Source organism: Argopecten irradians, chromosome 6 (assembly GCF_041381155.1).
Source record: "Argopecten irradians isolate NY chromosome 6, Ai_NY, whole genome shotgun sequence".
NCBI classification, from domain to species: Eukaryota; Metazoa; Mollusca; class Bivalvia; order Pectinida; family Pectinidae; genus Argopecten; species Argopecten irradians.
In genome coordinates, this window is record NC_091139.1 from 29140361 (window position 1) to 29161365 (window position 21005).

Sequence of the window (21005 nt, forward strand, 5' to 3'; positions counted from 1 at the left end):
ATTTCAACCTGCTTAACCTTTTAATTTCGGACACATGCTTTCTCTGTAACGATGATATAAGGATTTCCCATAAATACAACTATTTTATTGTCATAATATTATGTAACAACATGCAGTGCATTGAAAGGAATTATGCAAATTAATAGAGTTTGTAATTACGTAAACTGTCTTTCCACGAAAAGCTGGGTTGGTGTGCGAGGTCTTTAAAGACGCGTATGCGTCATCAACAAAAACTCAATCAAAGATATTATAATGTTGGTTTATAACTGTATGACGTTTTCTGATGCACTAGGATACAGATGTGAGGACGATAGGTTCATATACATCGACTTAACCGATAAGTACTGCACACAGGTCACAAGATAGGACGTACTGCCGTACGTAGTATTCACATGCTATATCTGAATATATTTGAGGTAAGCCTGCAACGACAGCGCATATACACATTGTGCTTTATTATGGAAAGCGGTAATCGTGAAGTAGTTTTCCCGACATTTTCACCGTCCTTGCATTTATGGTTTGAATAAGCTGCAATATTGTAGCTCAAAAGACTATTTGTCAGAAAATGGTGTCGTCTTTAGAAAGGTATAGTAGGCCGGGTACGTATATTCGTTCTAGGTTTGAATGAACGAGCGGTTAGATTCTCAGACATTCTGCCACTAGTAATCGGTGGTCGATGGTTTATCACTGCATATACCGTCTTTTCTTGGCGTACATTAAAACAAAATTCAAACCAACCCAAATGGTTGATCGTTTAGTTGCAGATATATTGCCTGTTTTAGAATGTTATCCTGGTCTTGAGCAGACGACATTACATGTCAGAATGTGCAATCGAGGATGTAAAAGCTGCCTGTCGTGCCGTAACTAATATGTAAGCTATTGATAATAAATCAACATGTAGCGCCAAACAAGTCCAACATCTAGTCCAAAATTTTATTTGTCAAGGCCGCAACATAATATATTTGTTAGTACTACGTGAAAATTCTCCGTCACACGTAAACCAATCTAAATTATTTCAATGTCACACAAAATGTTTGTTGCTATAAACTTATGGGCCATTTTGTTTTAAAAATATTATCAACCTGTCTCATCATAATTGTTTGTGAAAATGACACTTTTTACAATTTCCCACTAAACACTAATTGACAACTATACAACAATGGAATATTATCGGGTCAAGCGATTTTAAGATTGTGGTCCTTGTCTAATCGAGTGGGGGGAAAAAAGAAGAAAAACTAAATCAAGGTATGTTTGCATTATTGCTGTCCATAGGTTTTACTCCTGGCCCGTGATGTATAGAGCTGCTTGTAGATTTTGGCAAAATATGCGCGGAAGAAATTGAAGAAGGAATTATAGATTGACCACCAGTTTCTAGAATATTAAAAGTGTCACTTAAATTTTGCAAGGTTTGGCTGGTTATGAAACCACAAAATCAATAGAAGAATTAGTCTAGCCATAGTGATATTCCCTGATACAGACAAGGCAGCTCGGATAAACTAATAAATCACAGCTGATCAGCCGGTGCGTTTTATATGACTATTGAACTCAACAAATTCAAACTATTCTAAATTTAGCTGAGTAATTCGTATTTGCTTAACAACTTGCTGTCCAGTCTACAAGAATCATTCCACGGCTGATTCCATGTCTCCTAAACCATTGAAATAACATATATGACTGAAATAGTCAACAGCTAACTGTTGAATCAACTATCAGGAAGGCATACGTGTAGTTGGTGTTAGCCGGTAGTTTGACATGACTTACAAGCATGTCTACAGGACCAGCGACCTTATTTAACACTAGCAAACAAAGTACTTAACGATTATAGTCAAACCGGTATTTTTAAAGTATGTTTCTACTTTCATGTTCAATGTTTTATAATTTATACTAAATGGGAGTTCGAGTTTAGATTGCTTTACTAGGAAATCCTGTTTAGACATTCGAAAGTAGATCATCCGCATTCCCGAAAAATGACAGAGCTAAGTACTGTATAGTACGGTATCAGATAATCAGAGCTATATATCTACATTATCACGAATTATCTATCTAAAGACATGCATTTGGGTACAACGATAAAAACACGACGTGCATAGTAAAACGAAGTTTGAATAGAAGCCTATACTATACTGCATAATCTTTGCAGTTTTGAGCATTGAATAAATGACAATATCCTGTGTGTTTGTATTTTTAATGTTTTAGAGATGAGCCAATCCTTCTTAATATACTTAACATACCAAAGGAAGCATATTGCGACAGTGGCAATATCCTGGTGGTTGGTGGATTCTTTTCCAGAAAAGGAGGATGTGCTGTCCTATGATTCGATGTTCGATGTAACTGTTACGTCAAACGCACAAATCAAACCAACGAATTTCACATAAACTACATGTATCGTCTTATGCATGGCAACAATTTCAGTCGTTCTGGAGCATAAACGGTAATCGTCTTATTTTTAAGGCAATACCTCTTCAACTGCACCCATCTGCATTATGGTTATCGAAATGTTTTGTGACATACAATTGTACTATGATAACGTGTTTTTGTTATTATTAAATTATAATCACCAACATATACCGATGGGAGAAAAAGTCTCCGTGAGAGCTATGTTCTATCTTTATATGTTATCGTATATTTCATATTGTTTATAAGTTATTATAATAACGAACGTGATCAAAGGGGCGCTCGTCCTTTTAAAATCTTTTAATTAACGTCATTATTAATTACTTTATGAGAGTATCGATAGTTTTACAGCCCTGTGTGATGGATTTCCGTTTCGGTGTTACGCTGACCTGATTATCAGACAGTAGATCCTGTCGGTACGGGTTGTACTTGTTACCGCTGGCGGCTAGCTGGACAGAACAGCGTGTGTATATACCCACTTAGTAAGTCAGTATCGTGGTTTTTGGATCACATGTCATTGACATCAACATGACATAACACCTATATAAAAATACATAAACAAGTTTTATACAGTTGTCACCATACATACACTTCCCAGTGAATATATTAACATCTGTATATACATAAGGTGACATGAATATAAGCCTTAACTCATGTTCAAACAAGGACAGGACTAAATTCAGTAACTTTACATTTATACGTAAAATCTACCTGTATAAAAACGAGTTGAGTTTTTATTAAATCTATATTGCTACATATCAGAAATTATTAATGATAACTATTTTTGTGGTTTCCTGATATCATCAATTGTATCAATATCTATACACAGTTATAATAGTAGATGTTTTCTTTGTCATGATTTCATTTTTCAATAATTTTTTGGAAAGATAAGAATTGATTTTCGTTTTGTACTATGCAAATGTTTTTATTTAAAATAGTAGCTAGTGTCGACGTCTGTCGGAGATATTTAATCAAACTGATGGGGAAGAAAGCTGAAGGAATGTTTCACCAAGAAATGTTCTTATTTGAAAACTCGACTTTCATTTGTGGTAGGAGGTCCGATATGTTCATAGCTATTTGCTTTTTAATTCCTCAATTTCTCAACCTCCTAAACCTGACACGTCCTTAAATGACTGACTGTTAAAAGGACTTCAAACTAAACAAAACCAAATTAAACGGAATTCATTATGTTATCATTATACCTCGTGTGGTCCTGAACACCCCTCAAAAGAAAAAATACAAATACTAAATCATATTTTCTACATTTTTATTCCACATCAATCCACTTCAATCAAACAATGTACATGTCTAATAATTCAAAATTACTTGAAAGTCATTTATGTACAGCAAAATTAATCAAATGAAAATGTGCATGATTATCGTGTTCATTTTAAAACAAGCAACAAACTAAACTAAATCTTAAACTAAAAATGGACAAAATATGCATATCATACTTAGTTTTATTATCATTTTCACAGAAAACAAATGTATAAGCAATGATACTACACAGAAAACTAATATATTTACAAAGATACTATTTGTACATAGAAAAATTATGTTGGCAAATATAACTTTGCAGTTTTTTCACATTGCATTATATAATAATAAAGAATACGTCAGCGTATTTAGAAGTGTTTTACATGATCAGCATATGCTTTGATGCTGTACAAGCTACACCTCTCTCCTCTGTGTACAGAGATGATCACCAGAGTATGTCCACGTGCTGACAAGGGTAGGACTGCTGCCCTAGATACCCATTCAGTCGTATGTGTGGTAAACATACTCGGTATGTTGTTGGAATCTATTGTGATACGCCACGAGTATGTCACGATTGTTGGATATAAATATATACTCCTGGTACATATGTATTTAACATTAGCACTCCGGTGTATACATATCTTAATCTTCCTCTTTCACCATGTCCATCGATATATTCCTGGCCTTTTGGACAATTCTGCAATAGTTTTTTATTTTACACACTCAATAAAATATTTTTCACTTTGTGTCAGAAAACATTGCACTCTTTGTGACGGTGGTCTAAGTCACATACTGTTTTTTGTATTTTTTTTCTTTTTTCCTCTTCTTTCATTTTTTTCTATATTTACTTCTTTTTTTTCTTCATTGCCTTTTTTCTCACACATCTTGTAAAAGTAAAACAATTTCATATGATATGTTGCAAAAGATTATTGCAGATTAACAGCGATGTCCCACTATATGAATATCCCACGAACGCAAAGTGTCATGATATAGATCACTTCCATGAAGAACACCGGTGGTCCGACAGGGTTCCTAGTATGAGATATTCAATGTCATGGTACATCACCGGCCCCGCCAGCACAAGCGGTCTGACGTATTGTCGTTTTGTTGACCCTGAAACAATAAACACAGAATTTGTAAGTAAACATATTTTTATAAATAAAAACAAACCGGATGGAATTTATCGACATATATTCATTCTCTCGAAATTATAGAAAAATACTTCAAAATTTAGAAAATTGCTTCGCGTAATCTGTGCTGTTTGAATATCTATATAAATTTGTCCTATACTGTAGTTACTCGTATTTAAATATAATCAGAAACGTGCAAAAAGGGGTTTAATCAGGTATTATTTATTTGTAATGCAATTTAATTTGCCATAAAAATACTTTTCATGACATTTTTTCTTTGATCAAAACGAGCCTCTAAAACATTTTTTTGTGTATTCGTTTAAGTGCATGCAAGTTTTCCAAGAAATAGCGATATATTTATAAATATATAGTTAATTGAAATGTGAAATATACTTATCAGTTATTATCACTTTATACCAATTATGTAAACAAACAATTTATAATCAAAGTACTGTAAGTACTAAACTGAAAAAGCATTGATGTAACAAAATTTTAGTTCAAAGAAGGCAAATATGTCATTAGTAACATTTTAGGGTGTGTATTTTCTTGCAAGTCCCATGTCATTATCAAGTTGGGTTATTTATCTTCCAAGTATTCATTTAATTAATTTTGGATAAATTGTTGAGATTGCAGACAACCATTCCTCCTCATATCAAAAGATGAATCTAAAAATTATGAGAAGATTTTAAGAAAATGCTAGAAAATTTCTTTTAGATTTGAACTTTGAACCTATCTTGAATTCAACAGTTTCAACAAATATTTGCAATCAGTGTCATGTGACCTTTTCTCTAATGTTTGAATATAATTGTCTGAATAACAAAATAAAGAAAAAAATTGTAGTTATGATTATTTGATAATTGATCTTGAGGACAAGGCCATGGAGACCTACAGCTAATAACAATCTGCAGTAAAATGACAACAAGGGAAACATTAAGACTCCATTAAGAAGAAAGTATAATCTGACACATGGATATCCCTTGATGGCATTTTTACAAAAGTTCATGGCTTATGCTGCAAATGTTGTTTACAGACCTCATTTATAAAGAACTATGTGCAATGCATATAATATACAAGTATTTTTTTTCCGATGAACTATGTGGTACAGATCTATTACAGGAGGAAAGGGCAAAAGGCAATTAATTAGATAATTTTCAAGAGAAGAAATGAAATGACAAAAACTAAGGGTCAAATGTTCATTTAAAGAATTGGTTACTGCATCAAAATCAAAACTGAATTGATTTGAATTATGTTTATTCAAAAATACTTTAATACAAACATGAAATAACATCACAATACATTATTTTTTCTACTTCTCTTCTGTGATACACACAATGTATTCAGGCATATTAGTAAGTAAAGAGCAGTTCTTGATACTTTGCTGCAATATTGAAGAAAAGTCATATCAAAGTCAGATTCAGTATGATACTGTCTCTATATAATGCATAAAATGGACACTGAGAATTCTTAACAGCATATTAAAACAACCATTCTCAAAATCAGTGTGTTATTTGTATACATTGACATGTACATTGGACCCTCGATAATCTGGACACCTTCGTTCCCAGCCTAAACCGCCCAGATTACAAATTTTCCGGACTGCCGATCGGTTTTTATGTTTATGTACTAAAATGAATACTTTTTTTGTTATGTTTTAAAGGTTTTTTTCCCATTTAATTATGTTAAGAATATGAAATTAACGTACATGTAATCACACATTATTGGCAACTTGTTGTTAATGTCACATTACTTACAACTGTTTATACATGTATTGGTAACAAGATCAGAAACAGTTGTAAAAACATTTGATAGAGGCATCAACTAATGGGAACAACCAATGGGCTATGTCACCAGAAGCATTAAAATTTGTGTCATTTTGGTGAACACACTGCACAAAGTCAACAAGTAAAACTGTTTAATATGTTTTCTGTTTTAGCAAATAAATGAATGTCATTCCATATACAATGTACTTATATGGCCGTGTCACAGATGTGAATCATTGAAATATACATTGTAGCAATGATAATTCAGGCGTGATGATAGGTAAATAAATTATCAGTTTATATTATAAATGTAGGATATTTCTATATATATCTAAATACAAAGTTACTCGACACTCGCTAATTGTCATCACTTGATGTTTTGCAACATTACAGTCAATGGGACAGAATTGTAGTTCTGATAATGACCGTCTGTCAGAACATATGTAGTGTGTTTCATTCAAGCCAAGAAAACTCTTTTTGTTTGTATGAATTTTACAACAAAACAGAAAGACTAACATGTGAATCAGTCTGTAAAGTTAAAAGTTTAAACACCTTCTATCTCTCCACAGAATGGCACAGATTGATAACAATCGTCAGTATGTCAAATGGTGACAACTCTTTGCAAAAGTTGCAAATATACTGGATTTACTTTTTTGTATTTTTGTGTTTTAATTGGCATTACGAAACAATGCAAATGAGAAGCACCAATCCATATGCTTGTTGTCCAGAGCTACATGTATGTTGTCGCAGCTAGTTTAATATATGCCTGGTAGTCATCCTTAGAATCATTTCACTGCTTCCAAAGTAATCCTGATAATCTCCAGTCTTCAACAATTATGAATCTGCTTCAGATGACTAGCCAATGAGTCCTGTAATTATAAAATTTAACATATATATCAATATTCTTAATTTGTTATAAAAAAGTTACAGAAATCATCTAACAATGACAAAAGGAAGAAATTGGACTCATGTATACAAGTACTTTGAGTTAAAGATGCTCCACCGCCGACAGAGTATAAATGATATTCATCATTTGAACAATAATTAGTTAACCTTAATCGTGTATTCATAAGTCTTATTAACACAAAAATAATATAAAATAATTAATTTTTCCTTTGGGTCAAGCGCACTCAGTACTTCATTCCATAAATTGGAAAATTGTGAAATTGGAGCTCAAACTTTTCAACGGCGGTAATGGTGTAAAGTAAGTAACTTTTGTAACTGAAGAAAAATACTAAATTGTCTGCTCCCGTTTTTGATTGTGAAAAAATACCATTTGTCAGCGGTGAAGCATCTTTAATATATTAGCATCATAATTAATTTGTCTCCTATACCTGATACACATTGATAAAATACAATGTTTTTTACTGTTAGCAAAACTTACTTTAAACCAAATTCTGTAATATTGAGCAAGTGTAAATTTACCATGTATGATATATTACAGTGCACAGGTTATTGTTTATTTTGGTAAGTGTTATTATAAATTCTCTGAATCCATGAAGTTATATATGTAGTGACTGTTTAATCGATGTTTTAAGTTCATACCGCCAATTTCGAAATCCCAGATATCAATTGTCTTAAATAAATCTAGCATTACAATTCTTCTATTTATCTAAAGAAATTCTGTATTCACATGTGTATTACACACACATGCTTTGTGATGTTTATATACATATTGACAATCTGGTAAATTGTTTCTATGCATTAATATTAAATTTGATGTCATCGCATTAGAAAATAATACCAAAAATGAATCTTGTCAACTGCTAATTATATAACAACAAACTACTTCAAATTTAAAGTGATATTCAATTTTGTTGCGTTGTAATAAAATAAAACGTCGATCATATGGATGTTAGCAGGAATTCACACATACTCCTGATGTTGTAAGTTCACTTCATGTGCCGATGTCTGTCAAATAGTTCATATAATAATATACCGACCCATAGGCATGATAGGCAAAGAAGCAAAACGAAATGAAACTTACGATTTTCACTGCTTCTGTCTCCAAATACAAAAAGAATTCCGTAGTTTACTAGCAAGGTGGCTTGCAACATGCAGTGTTCAAATATTCTTCGGTGTTTTTCAGATATGAGAATGCATTTATTACGCTCGATAATTAAATGGAAAATATCTCTTGACTTGCAAGTTTACATCACAGGTCCGCTTTGCGTGATGACGTCTTTGTTTACATTCGGCCGTTTACACTATTGCTGAGTGTCACGATATTTCATTGTATCTGTATCCGTGTATTAAATATTCCCTCGTTAATGAAAGGATGCGTTAGTTGACAATCCGTGCGAAATGATAAGGAACCAGCGTAACTCAGAATTTATCGTGTTTGTTAGCTTCTGCATAGATCACCCAGACGCTTGATGCGTACGTAGTTAACAAGCGTCTGTTTGAGTGAGACTTGGTTAAATTCAGTGGGCTATCGTAATGACATGATCACAATACGAACGTACCTGTTCTCCAAAATGACTATCAATATAATACATGTAAAAACAAACAACTTTTGTATCTTTCTTACGTCGGGATGAATAAAAAAATTGTCATTATATAATAGATTATGAATGTATACATCAAACTACAATTAGATACTTACATACCAAAATTCTGACAATTCCTTAATTTAGTGTTACCCAAACCGGATGTTTACATAAATATATGCAAATGTTGGCGAGAATTAGGCCACCGATCGCTACCACTGATGCAAATTATCCTCACTATTTTTCAATTATAGACGTTCATGCTATAGTTTTTGTAGACATGTTTGAAACTATTCTATTTAATGAAATACCATAGAAGTTGTTTAACTGCACTATGGCAGCATATTTGTTCTAGAAAGAGGAAAAGAGAAAAAATCGCATGCAAATGAGAGGTCAATCGCATTTAAATTAGTGGGTCATCCGGGCCGTAGCAATACTGGAAAAGCAAGCTTTTTCAGTAAAAAGCACTTTATGCTAACAATTACAAAAGATAAGTGCATGCACATTTAATGTATACACATTATCCCGCACGATCCATTAACCCAAGTTGCCTCCCGTTGAAGTAATTTCGTGCATGTTGTGCAATACACTCTTAAATGTGTATACATACATTATGTGCCTTTTCAAGTGAATAAAAGCAGGATTTAATGAATAGATCAGTGCGCACTTCGGACTTTGCTCAAGGGAACCTTATCGATTAGGATGAAGAGTACTTACTTTTGGGTTCCAGTCGTAAGGGTGTGGTTGGGGAGACCAGTCTATAAGGGGATCTCGGTGACGTACCAAGGGTCCTTCTTTATAGCCTCGCGGTGACAGTCCATAAACATCACCTCGTCCGCGTTCACGGAGTTTCTGGATTTCTGAAATAGAAATAAAACACCAAAATGTAACAATAATATTGTAATTACAATCATTAGGTATTGTGGAATCAAATTGATAACCATTTCATATTGCATAATAATGGTTAGCAACCTATCGGAATAATGTTTACAATAACAACAATAACAATGCTTGTGAAAGTTACTATACCGTCGCTCGCATGATTGTGAAACAAAACCTTAGACGCTTTTTATTTCAACAATAACGCTTACATTTAAATGAAATCCTCTTGATGTTAAGCCATTCGCTACTAGAATAGAAGCATATGGTAAATGGTTCCACTTTTTATTATCTTGTTCTATAAGTCTACAAATATTTACATTTCGACCGTGCAGGATGTGTTACACACACAATGGCTACCGTACCTGGGTATATTTACCCGTACCATAACCTTTCAATAAAACCTTTAGATCTATACAGCACGTGCAGCGTTATACCAGCACCTGGTACTGAACCTGTTGTACAGTAGAAATCGATAATGACTGATATATTATATAATATATAGGCTTACCTCCACTAACACACAGTTGTAGTCACTCTCGCGGTTGTAACGCTTGTTGGATAATTTGCAAATCACCTTCCCCAGGTTCTTGGAGTTGCCAACCTGTTAACAAAATGGAACACAACATTACATCACGCAATTCTACTTTTTAATTGGAGTCATGACGAATTTGACTGATTATCATTAATAGCAATAAATCATTTGTCTCTACTTGCACCAATTTCTGTTGAATAGTACATGCGTCTGTTTCTACTGTTTGTATTGTTACTATGTCTGTTTTGTAGCGTAAAAGCATTCAAAATGCTGGTTATTTTTCCGAATTATTTTGATACCTACCCTCACAATTCTGATACGATGTTCCCGACAATATGCCTCTAACAGTATTCTTTCAATGCTGGTCATAGCATCATCCGTCGTCTGCTCAGGAAACACACAGTACGCAAATCTATCTGCTTTCCTGTTAACAAATAATAAGGAAATTATAACAAAAAATCCAAAATAATCTTCCTTATAATTCAACGAATTGATATTTGTTAAAGATTATTACAGTTACTCGATATGAAGTTCGGGTTAATGCATACGGAAACACCGATGAACTTGACGACTTACCCTTGCATTTGTTTGGCGCACTCGTAACCACCAATTGTTGTTCTACCTTCTTTCACTGCCTGTTGCAGTGCTTCTTTTAATGCAAAACTTATTTTCGCCATGTTTCTGTAGAAGAAATACCAAAAGCTACATGAAATGTCATATTTGGTACAGTTTATAATTAGGTCTGTGTTATGTTTGCTAGCAGATGCATTACTTTTATGTGTCCTGTGGGTATTACTAAATTAAATACTACACCAATGCTGCTTAGATGGGCGTTACTTCTTTAATACATATGAATTGCACATCAATCAATACAATGACTACGTTGAATATGTAGTTATAAGTACCTTAATGAAACTTTTCTTGAAGCATATCATACTGATGGAGACTTTTACAACAAATAACAAAGCACAATATATTCATAAGCTAATATAGCATACTTCTCATTATAGCTATTCTAGAATGGACTCTGAACAGTGCAAGTGAATCTGATGCAAGCTCATTAGGACGTTAGGTACACGTGTACAAACGCTATCTTACCTTCGATGCTCCTTATTGTTGTCAATTTCAGTTAAAGTCATCTTCTTCGTTTCTGTTAAACTTTTTCACAAAATTTTCACTTATTTTGACGATTAAACTCCACGTTTTAGAAAGAGCCGGTACGTTTTCCGCCTTGGCTTACTAAGCGAGGATGAATAATGTGTCAGCAAATTCCTTCACCGAGATCTTTACCGAGAGGCGGGCAGGTCGATAAGTAGAATCCAGCTTTCTGGTTGGCTCAACGCGAGTTCAAAGTTCACAAGTCATGTTATGCTATAACAACAGGGTCGCTAATGGTGGCGAACCGGTTAGCCACGACGATAATGCTACGTTGGCGATAATGACCATTGAATGCTCAAATACTTAATTAAGTGTTCCGATCACATAAATCTAAATTGTAAATTTACTTACAAAACGAACTGGAAATATTTGGCAAGTAGTTCATAGTTTTTACCTGTGCAGTTTTTATTTTTTCTATTTCGGTGTTTCCCCTAAATTCTAAATATAGATATTTCGTCATGAAAAACCAGGAATCTAATGGCAACGAGGGTATTGCACCATCATCCGGAATAGTGTGAAATAGTCCACGTGTGTTCCCAGTACCGGGAACTCGTGGTGTCGGGCAGTACCGGGTAATGCGTGTCAGAACACGACGGAGGTTCTGAAGTCCATCCACGTGAATATGAATATTCATATCGTACTTTACTCATTCATAAGTTTTGTCATGTGCTTATCTTAATACATATTGAAAGTTGTAACGTATCTAATTGTTTTTGTTTTTAGTTCAAGCTATTATTTTTTTTTAATTTTATAGTTATGATTATTCATTAACATAACATGTATGCATACAACTTTAAATTCGCTTAAGTATTACAGACAAAATCAACAACTGTAATGACATTTAAAAACAACATGCAAATACTGATAAAATAATAAATAAGTCATTATAACGGATACAATATTATATACAAAATATATAGAAGTTTTACATGTCATTATTAGCAGCAATAATGTAAGATTGTATCATAAAATATCGTTTCAATAACTATATACCTATATATAGCTGTGATGCACTTCTTGATGACCATTATTGAGCGATGTGCAAGATATGATGGAGCAAACAATATTGGATATACGTTACACGATTCAGCTTACGTATTATGTCAATTGATGTACAATTTTATATTGAAATAAAAAGGTTACCTATCATAATATATCATTCTGACGTCCGACAACTAATGTTTATGATCAAAAGGACACAATTAAGTTTATGATATGTGCAATTGTATAAGTTTATGATATATACAATTGTATAAGTTTATGATATATACAATTGTATAAGTTTATGATATATACAAATGTATAAGTTTATGATATATACAATTGTATAAGTTTATGATATATACAATTGTATAAGTTTATGATATATACACATGTATAAGTTTATGATATATACAAATGTATAAGTTTATGATTATACAATTGTATAAGTTTATAATATATACAATTGTATACGTTTATGATATATACAATTGTATAAGTTTATGATATATACAATTGTATAAGTTTATGATATATACACATGTATAAGTTTATGATATATACAAATGTATAAGTTTATGATTATACAATTGTATAAGTTTATAATATATACAATTGTATACGTTTATGATATATACAATTGTATATCATTCATGATTCATTGCATTCTTTATAAATTGTAATCACTTTCAACGTATTCAACATAGAGGATTTTAACATCTTATTAATTTTGTATTGATAGTTGTCTTTTTTACAATTTTATGAAGCAAGTCATCGAAGTTATCACCTGTTCATGATTTTTCTATATTTCAATATTTAATTTTGTATTGATAGTTGTCGTTTTGCAATTTTATGAAGCAAGTCATCGAAGCCTCATCACCTGTTTATGAATTTTCTATTAATCAATATTTCTAATTTTCTAATTTTGCCACCTTCAATAAAATTTATGAATGGCACTTGAACGTATATCTCGTGACTATTTCGTTTGGTTTAAAATGTTCATTCATAAAACCTGTTACCACCCTGTAAAGGAATGTCTTAGCATTACACAATATTTGCACATGGTTGTATTTTGGATTTTCCCATCAGGTGTGGTGTATATAATAAATTAAAGGTAAGAAGGACACCGGATACAAAACACATCCGGGGTATCCTTACAACCACGTGGAATGTTCTCGACCTTTTACCCTGATCGTAAAGGTGAACTTCACCCATGGTGATAACAATGTATAATCAATATAACAAATGAGGCATTAACGAAGTATATGTGGTTGTAAATTTAGAAATGGCTCAGCAGAATGTACTAGATGTACTAGTAACTACAACAAACAACTATACTGATAATACGGTTTATTTAAGTGTTTTTATATTCCGTTAAAACAGATAAATAAGTATAAACATGACAAACATAAATACGTGTAAAAGACAAACATGACATTGGTGATGAAATTTGTTTTAAAAGAATAAATTCAAACTAATAGCGAAACCTGTGGTGTAAGTTAAGCATTTTTGTCGGCGAAGATAACCACAATATTGCAATGTCCACATGTTGATGAGTCTAAAACAATAGTACGCTTACCATGTCATATAGATTCTCTTACAAATTTACTTACTATATTTAGGACTGTGTTCACAATGTGTTTAGAATACTGAATAATTATTTTTGAATGCAGAACAAATAAATTCAAAACAAGCCTGACGAAATTTGAAGAAATGTCAGTACTCTATGAACGATACATTTTAACACTTTAAAGTGGAATTAATTTCCAAATACAATAGATGGTAAGCTTTTAATTCAAGTCAAATGGGGAAAAATCAGGCATTGTTTTACCGGCATCTGAAAATCGTCGTGAATATTCCATAAGTCTAATATTCCTTTGAACAATTTGCTCCGGATGCTGTAAACTAACTTCTGTCGTGTGCGATTTACTTCCACAAATATCGCGATTCGCGAAAGTTTATCTCCATGAATCAATATCAATACTATAATATGGAAAGAAATTTCCAATCAATTTTTAAATCTGCGAGTGTTGTTCTTCGCGAACTTGTTTTAAAATGGAAATCGCGAAATTTAGTAGCCGCGAAATAAAGTTGGTAAATCATTTGTAATTCATTTTCTTCTTGAAGTATAATATTTACTGGAGAGCATTTGTCATTCAAAACTTACTTTTGTAAACATCGAAAAATTTGTTTGATTAATCAACGTCCTATTTTACAGACAAGGTCATGTAAGGACGGCATCCCATGCATGCAGAGTGTAGCGTTTATGAAGTGCGAGGTGCGTGTTTTGGGAGACTGCGGTATGTTCGTGTTGTGTCTTCTTGTATAGTGGAACTATTGCCCTTTTTATAGTGCTATATCACTGAAGCATGCCGCCGAAGACACCAAGAAACACACCCCACCCGGTCACATTATACGAGCGAACCAGACGTCCTACTCCCTGTATGCTGAGCGCTAAACAGGAGAAGAAACTACCACTTTTATAGACTTCTGGTGTGACTCAGCCAGGACACAGAATTCAGAGCCTACCTCACAGGGGCGAGTGCTCCACAAAAGACCAAAAGTGAGGCGGTGTCAAGGGAGACGTTAGGAAGGATAATGTTAGTTAGGAAGAAAAGATCCTAAATTTAGACGCCTTTTACGATCATGCAATAGGGACAGAAAATCTACAAAATTCCAAATTTGGGAAAGTGATTTCGTTAATGAACAAACATTGAAAGGCAACATTGACCTTCTATGCAACACTACACAACACACAATGCCAAACATTATTTTAAGACCACCAAAAAGAAATGTCACTTTGATTATTGATTTTGCCGCATCATTTCAACTTATTTGCACTATATTTAAATCATTGAAATACAAAAAATGCTATCTAGCTAATTGTCCCTCTTATCTATAATGAAGTTTTTTGCATATCTTTATTATATGACTGGACTTGAAGCAATCATCCTTTCAATATACCAATTTATCGAAATAAATGAACGTTTGCAATGAAATAAACAAAACAAATCTTACCTTGATTGCCTTGAGCTTAAAGCCAGTTTGATTAGGAATACCTTATGTGACTGTCGTCAGTAGTTTGAGTACATATTAAAGAAACCAATAGAAATACGAGAGAAAGAAAAACACCACTTACCTTTCTTGATTTGTGAAGAATGAACTTACAAGATGGGAGAGTGCATATCCTGACGTCTACAACTGAATTCTCGAACCTCTATAAATAAGGAAAAATACATATATTATACACTTTGATTTTGGGATTTTTTTTTTATTTCTGATGTTGCTTCTAAGGTTACTGTACACGTAATACTTTCATTTTTTTAATTGTATTTATGTTGAAAAGGCACAAACAACGTGACCGTCTTACCTTTTTGTTGAATCAGAATGACAGTGTTTCTTTCTTTATTGTGAGCTTTTCTTCTCAATATTGTTACCGTTTCGTGATTCCTTATTTTTCTTGGCCCAAGGGATTGCATGATCGTGAAACGAAATCACCTCACTATTGTTTATGCCGTGAAACTTGATAAGGATGGAGTTGTTTGCTTACTGTGCTGCATCACGATGCCGATGTCTATTTTTTTAAATTTGACTAACGACATTTTGTTGAAAATATCAGATATGTACATTCAAGCCACTCCATTCAAGATTTGCCGATGAATTTTATATCCCCTAAATCTTATGGATGTTAAAGCCGCATCCGTTTGATATTGCAAAGAATTGCCCTTTTCTCTAAAACTGGTTTAACAAAATGTCTGTTTACAACAAATCAAATACAGTTTCGAGCTTGAGGAAGGCTTCTTGATGCGGTACTTTTTCCTTGAGGAAGGCTTCTTGATGCGGTACTTTTTCCTTTCAAGTCTCCATATGCTATTCAGATAATCCTGCTTTTTTCGCTACTTATAATAGACCATATTTCCATACCTTTTAGTTCAAAGATGAATCCATTTCAATGACCATCTTCTAAACAATGAAACATTTCAATAACCATCTTCTAAAACAAAATGTGCTCCGGCGTTTTAATTTTTGCACTTCAAATTGGACAACATGTGGCAGTTCTAGCGGACTTCATGACTTGCTGTTGTCCAAGTTTCATAAGAGCCTCTTTTAAAGTAGATCTATTCTGTTGAAGTTAAATTTTTTGTTGATCTTATATTCTTTGCGTGTGAATATTCTATATTTTAAGGTGGCTAAAGATGTTGGTGATCCCTTGATCATCTTCGGAAAACCCGATATTGGACATGCGTACCGAGGACCAAGTGTAGCAGTTTTCTCTAGGATCATAGAATTCTTGCGATTTATGACCATTTTCCTGGGATGATTGGTTGATTCTGCTTGAAAAATTTAATTTAGATCTTTTCAAAATGGTTCATTCTGTATACAATCACTGTGTGATGAGTGTGTGGTTTTGGGCGACTGTGGTATGTTATTTTGTCTCCTTGTACATATAATAGCAAGACACTTGTCCATTTTATATTCTACCTCATTGAAGCATACTGCAGAAGACGGTACCATATGGGAAAAAGATCCATCTTTCGTCACCATAGTATGGCATATCTTTGGCATATCTCTGGTGGCCGCCGTGGTCGATGCCCCGACATATTACCATAATTCTTCTACTTAAGGATCGCCAGTTTGAGTCTCATGTGGGGACGTTGCCAGGTACGAACTACTAATCAGTGTTTTTTCTCCGGGTACTCCAGCTTCCCTACACCAACAAATCGGGTATGCCCTTGAATTACCCTAGCTGTTAATAGGACATTAAAACAATTAAACCAATGACGTATGTACAAAACAATGAGACATACAGAACTCAAAGAAGTAAACAGGCTTAAACCAGTTTATTACCAGTGGGATTTCTATATAAATTCCTCTTTTACGTTTGACCTACTGTTATCACACAGTTTTCTTTTATTCTCCTTACCAGAATACTATAACACAGACAAGCACACCAGGGAAGCTATAGAAGCAAAACACTTAAAACATGCAGGTAGCTTCAATCATTTCATTTCTTTTTCTCTATCTCTCTCTTTTTAATTTCATCCTTTTCTCCTTCTTTCTTTCCCCTTTCTCACTTTCTCATAAACACCCTTTATTCATGGTGCAAGAGAAAACAACAATGCTTAGGTATGGAGTACACCAAAATTTTAAGAAACAAAATAGTTCATAATGTATCATAATGTATCATAATGTATCAGATATGGCAGACGGGAAAATATAATTCCATCGTATACAGTGCAGCTATCTCCAATTATCAATAGAATAATATGTTCATAAATGTAAATATATTAATATTATGTATTCTATACTCAAAATGTAATTTAGAATCTACATGTGATCAATTAGAAACATTATTTCTAGTTGTAAGGAAATCAAATTTCTTTACTAGCAGCAAAAACAAATTAAAAACAAAATCTTCCACAAAATGATATATAAAAATCAAGATACAAAAAATGTTCATGATGAGCACCGATGACATATTAAAACTAAATAAATGGCAAGTTATGGGTACTACAAATTTTATTCACAGTTTGGCCTTATCAATCCGTTTCTTTAATAATTCAAGATGATTTAAAATCAATACCGCTAGCCAAAATGTTTTCTTCAAATCATTTCCCCTGATGCATTAAAATTGTTGAAAGAGAAATTAATTTTTAATCCATTAAAATATTCATCAAGACGCAAAATAAATCCATAACAAAAATCCATTTTAATCCATTTAAATACTCATCAAGTTGAAAAATAAATTGTTAACAATTTATTTTTATTTATTACAATTTTCATCAAATGAAATGCTTCAAAATTCAAAACTTAACCATAAACATTAAGTAAACAAACAAAATAAAAGTATGGTAAAGTTGGTTAGTTCAAACAAAACTGAATAAATATTGATGAACCATTTTAAAATATCCAAAATTAAGGTTCAGATAAAAATAGTTTGAACTATCTGATTTGAAATAAGTATCAAATCAATACTGTAATTATTTCCCTTTCTTCCTTTGTAAAATCAGTCATATTATTTTTGCTCTTTTTGGCAGAAATTGATTTGCTAAAACATGACTGTGAAAATTACATTTCAATGATTACCATTGTGGAAATTGGATAGATAATGATAACTTATACAAGGCCCCCATTTCTCGAAACAAACTTATGTCAAAAACTGACTTAAGTCGTAAACTTTCATATAAGTTATATAGGAGAAAAACTCAAATTGTGATAACTTAATCGGGTCCAGGATGATAATTTCAGAAAAACACATATCTGTTCTCCTGAATTCTAATTATAGTAAATATTTTTAATGTCTTTGGGCAATTTTTACAGTACTAAAATTCACTAATTTTACATATATATCAAAAACTTTTCTTATTAGTCAACTACAATGTATAAAGCTTGTATAAATGTGTTTGAAGAGGGACTATGTAAATATAAATTAACAAATACATATTATAAAATATTTATGAAGCTTAATAAAATGACTCATAGGCCTACAATCCATACAAATCAAGATACAAATGCTATACTAATAGAAATTATCTCTAAATAAATTTACAAAAACACTCTAGTTTTGTGTAAATCAGTGATTCTAGTCAAAGAGATACAAGATATAGAGTTCACATCCAGTGGATACGTGTTAGTTCCTGTTTTGTAATAATTTACATGAAAGCAACTAATAAAGCAGCGAAAATTTTCACCACAAATTTACTTTTGATGTGTCATGTTAATATGGAAATGTAAAAAGGAGGAGAAAAGTACATCATCTCTCATGAAAATTAACTCCAATACACATTCCCTGTCAAAATCACAAAATGTACTCATCTTCCCAACTTTTTCTACAGTAACAAACTGAAAACCAATAACCGTGGAATTGTACATATGATGCATGCCAGTGTCATATCTTGTGTTAAGGAATTAAAGCCCAATATCAAGTAGCTTGTCATGATGAAAAGATGTCATTAACAAAAATTTAGCACATTATTTGATTATATTTCTATCATTATAACAACCATGTAAGACATTAAAGCTACAATATATACACTAATATCTGAATTTGTGTCGTATGTTAAAGGATTGTGATGATTTCTGTCATTGGAAAGTTTCAAAAAGGATATAAGATAAACTTTATCTCAAATAAAACAACAAAATCAATAATATGTTCTATGAAGTCCCCATGTATGTAACAGGTAACAAGGAAATAAGAAATAAACCTTAAGCCAACCATTCTGTATTTACATATTGCAGAGTTATCTCCCTTACTGGTAATTACTTACCTTACTGGTAGATATCGACTGTGACATTACAACTTTGTTAGCAAAAAAAGACAATGTTTTATCTGAAGAATATGCCATTACACTCATAAAGCTATGACATAAAAATCAATAACTACCAACAATAGCAGATAACTCTGTAATATGCAAGAAATTTCTCTGAGGAACTAGAACAGGATATGACCACATATTTTATCACTAACAGATATCGTATAGGCCAGCTCTGATCAACTTAAATGTTAAAATATGACATAATGGTTGATTACCTGTTCAACTTAATCAAAATTCTGTTCGTTATTTGCATAATATTGCTAGAATATATAGATTCCTTAGACAAGAGTACAATAAATTGCATTTTTATCATATTATGGTATGAATTCCAATCTCATGTGTGACAAAGCTGACTTTTTCTTCAAACAGAAAGGATTTTATCATGCTCTGGCAATACAACAAAACATTCAATGAAGAAAATCTAGAATGTCATATGGTATGGTAATGGTTTAGACACACAAAACGACTGTTAAGTCATGTAATAATGTGTTATCAAAATTTTGTGGATTTTTTCAATTAGGAGAACATTTTAGAGCCAGTTTATTTTTTTATAATACATGTATAACTTTTGGATATTTCAATTCATTTTTTACTTTAAGGATGTACACAAAAATATAAACCCATACAAATATTCATAGTTTTATAGTACCACAAATAAAAAAGACTAAATGTTAAAATCCAAATAACAAAATTGAATCTTCAACTGAACAGTTTTTTGGATTATTACAATATTTCATCCATTTAACCATGTTTATCTATAATTGGAAAACACTTTGACATAAACTGAACACTTCCAGGGTTTATTAGGTTATAATGATAAATGAAGAGACAATATGGTACACAGGAGGAGTACACTATCTAATAAAAAGTTTTACTAGCGTTAAAGTTGACGTCAGGATTGTGACAGTTTGCCTGCTACTCCTGGTTGGCTAGCTTCAAACAGGGACGATTGTTTTGTCTGAAAAACAAAATTCTGTATATCAAAAAATGGCTACTCTGGTCCGGTCATTTATAAATAAAACATAAATTCAAATCAAATATGAAATTACATTGGTTTAGAATCCGAATATAGTCTAAGGGAGATAATCTAGTATATATAATGATGA

The 21005-nt window shown here is 32.4% G+C and overlaps 2 protein-coding genes across 8 annotated transcripts in view; both read right to left on the reverse strand.

Moving 5' to 3' along the window:
* Nucleotides 1-3644: 3644 nt before the first annotated feature.
* LOC138325563 (growth arrest and DNA damage-inducible protein GADD45 alpha-like) lies at nt 3645-11802 on the reverse strand. The gene is made up of 6 exons (XM_069271310.1): nt 11543-11802; nt 11021-11125; nt 10748-10868; nt 10421-10513; nt 9748-9890; nt 3645-4764 (listed from the first exon to the last, which is right to left on the reverse strand). Exons 1-5 carry the CDS (start codon nt 11581-11583, stop codon nt 9789-9791), a joined length of 462 nt encoding a protein of 153 aa, XP_069127411.1. The 5' UTR covers nt 11584-11802; the 3' UTR covers nt 3645-4764; nt 9748-9788.
* A 5607-nt stretch (nt 11803-17409) lies between these two features.
* LOC138325564 (hydroxymethylglutaryl-CoA synthase 1-like) overlaps nt 17410-21005 on the reverse strand; it is a 36563-nt gene continuing 32967 nt past the window's right edge. For all 7 annotated transcript variants that reach the window (XM_069271318.1, XM_069271311.1, XM_069271312.1 and 4 more), the window contains one exon: nt 17410-20857. In XM_069271318.1, coding sequence (XP_069127419.1) covers nt 20792-20857 — 66 coding nt within the window. In that variant the 3' untranslated portion in view covers nt 17410-20791. The remainder of the gene's footprint in view (nt 20858-21005) is intronic.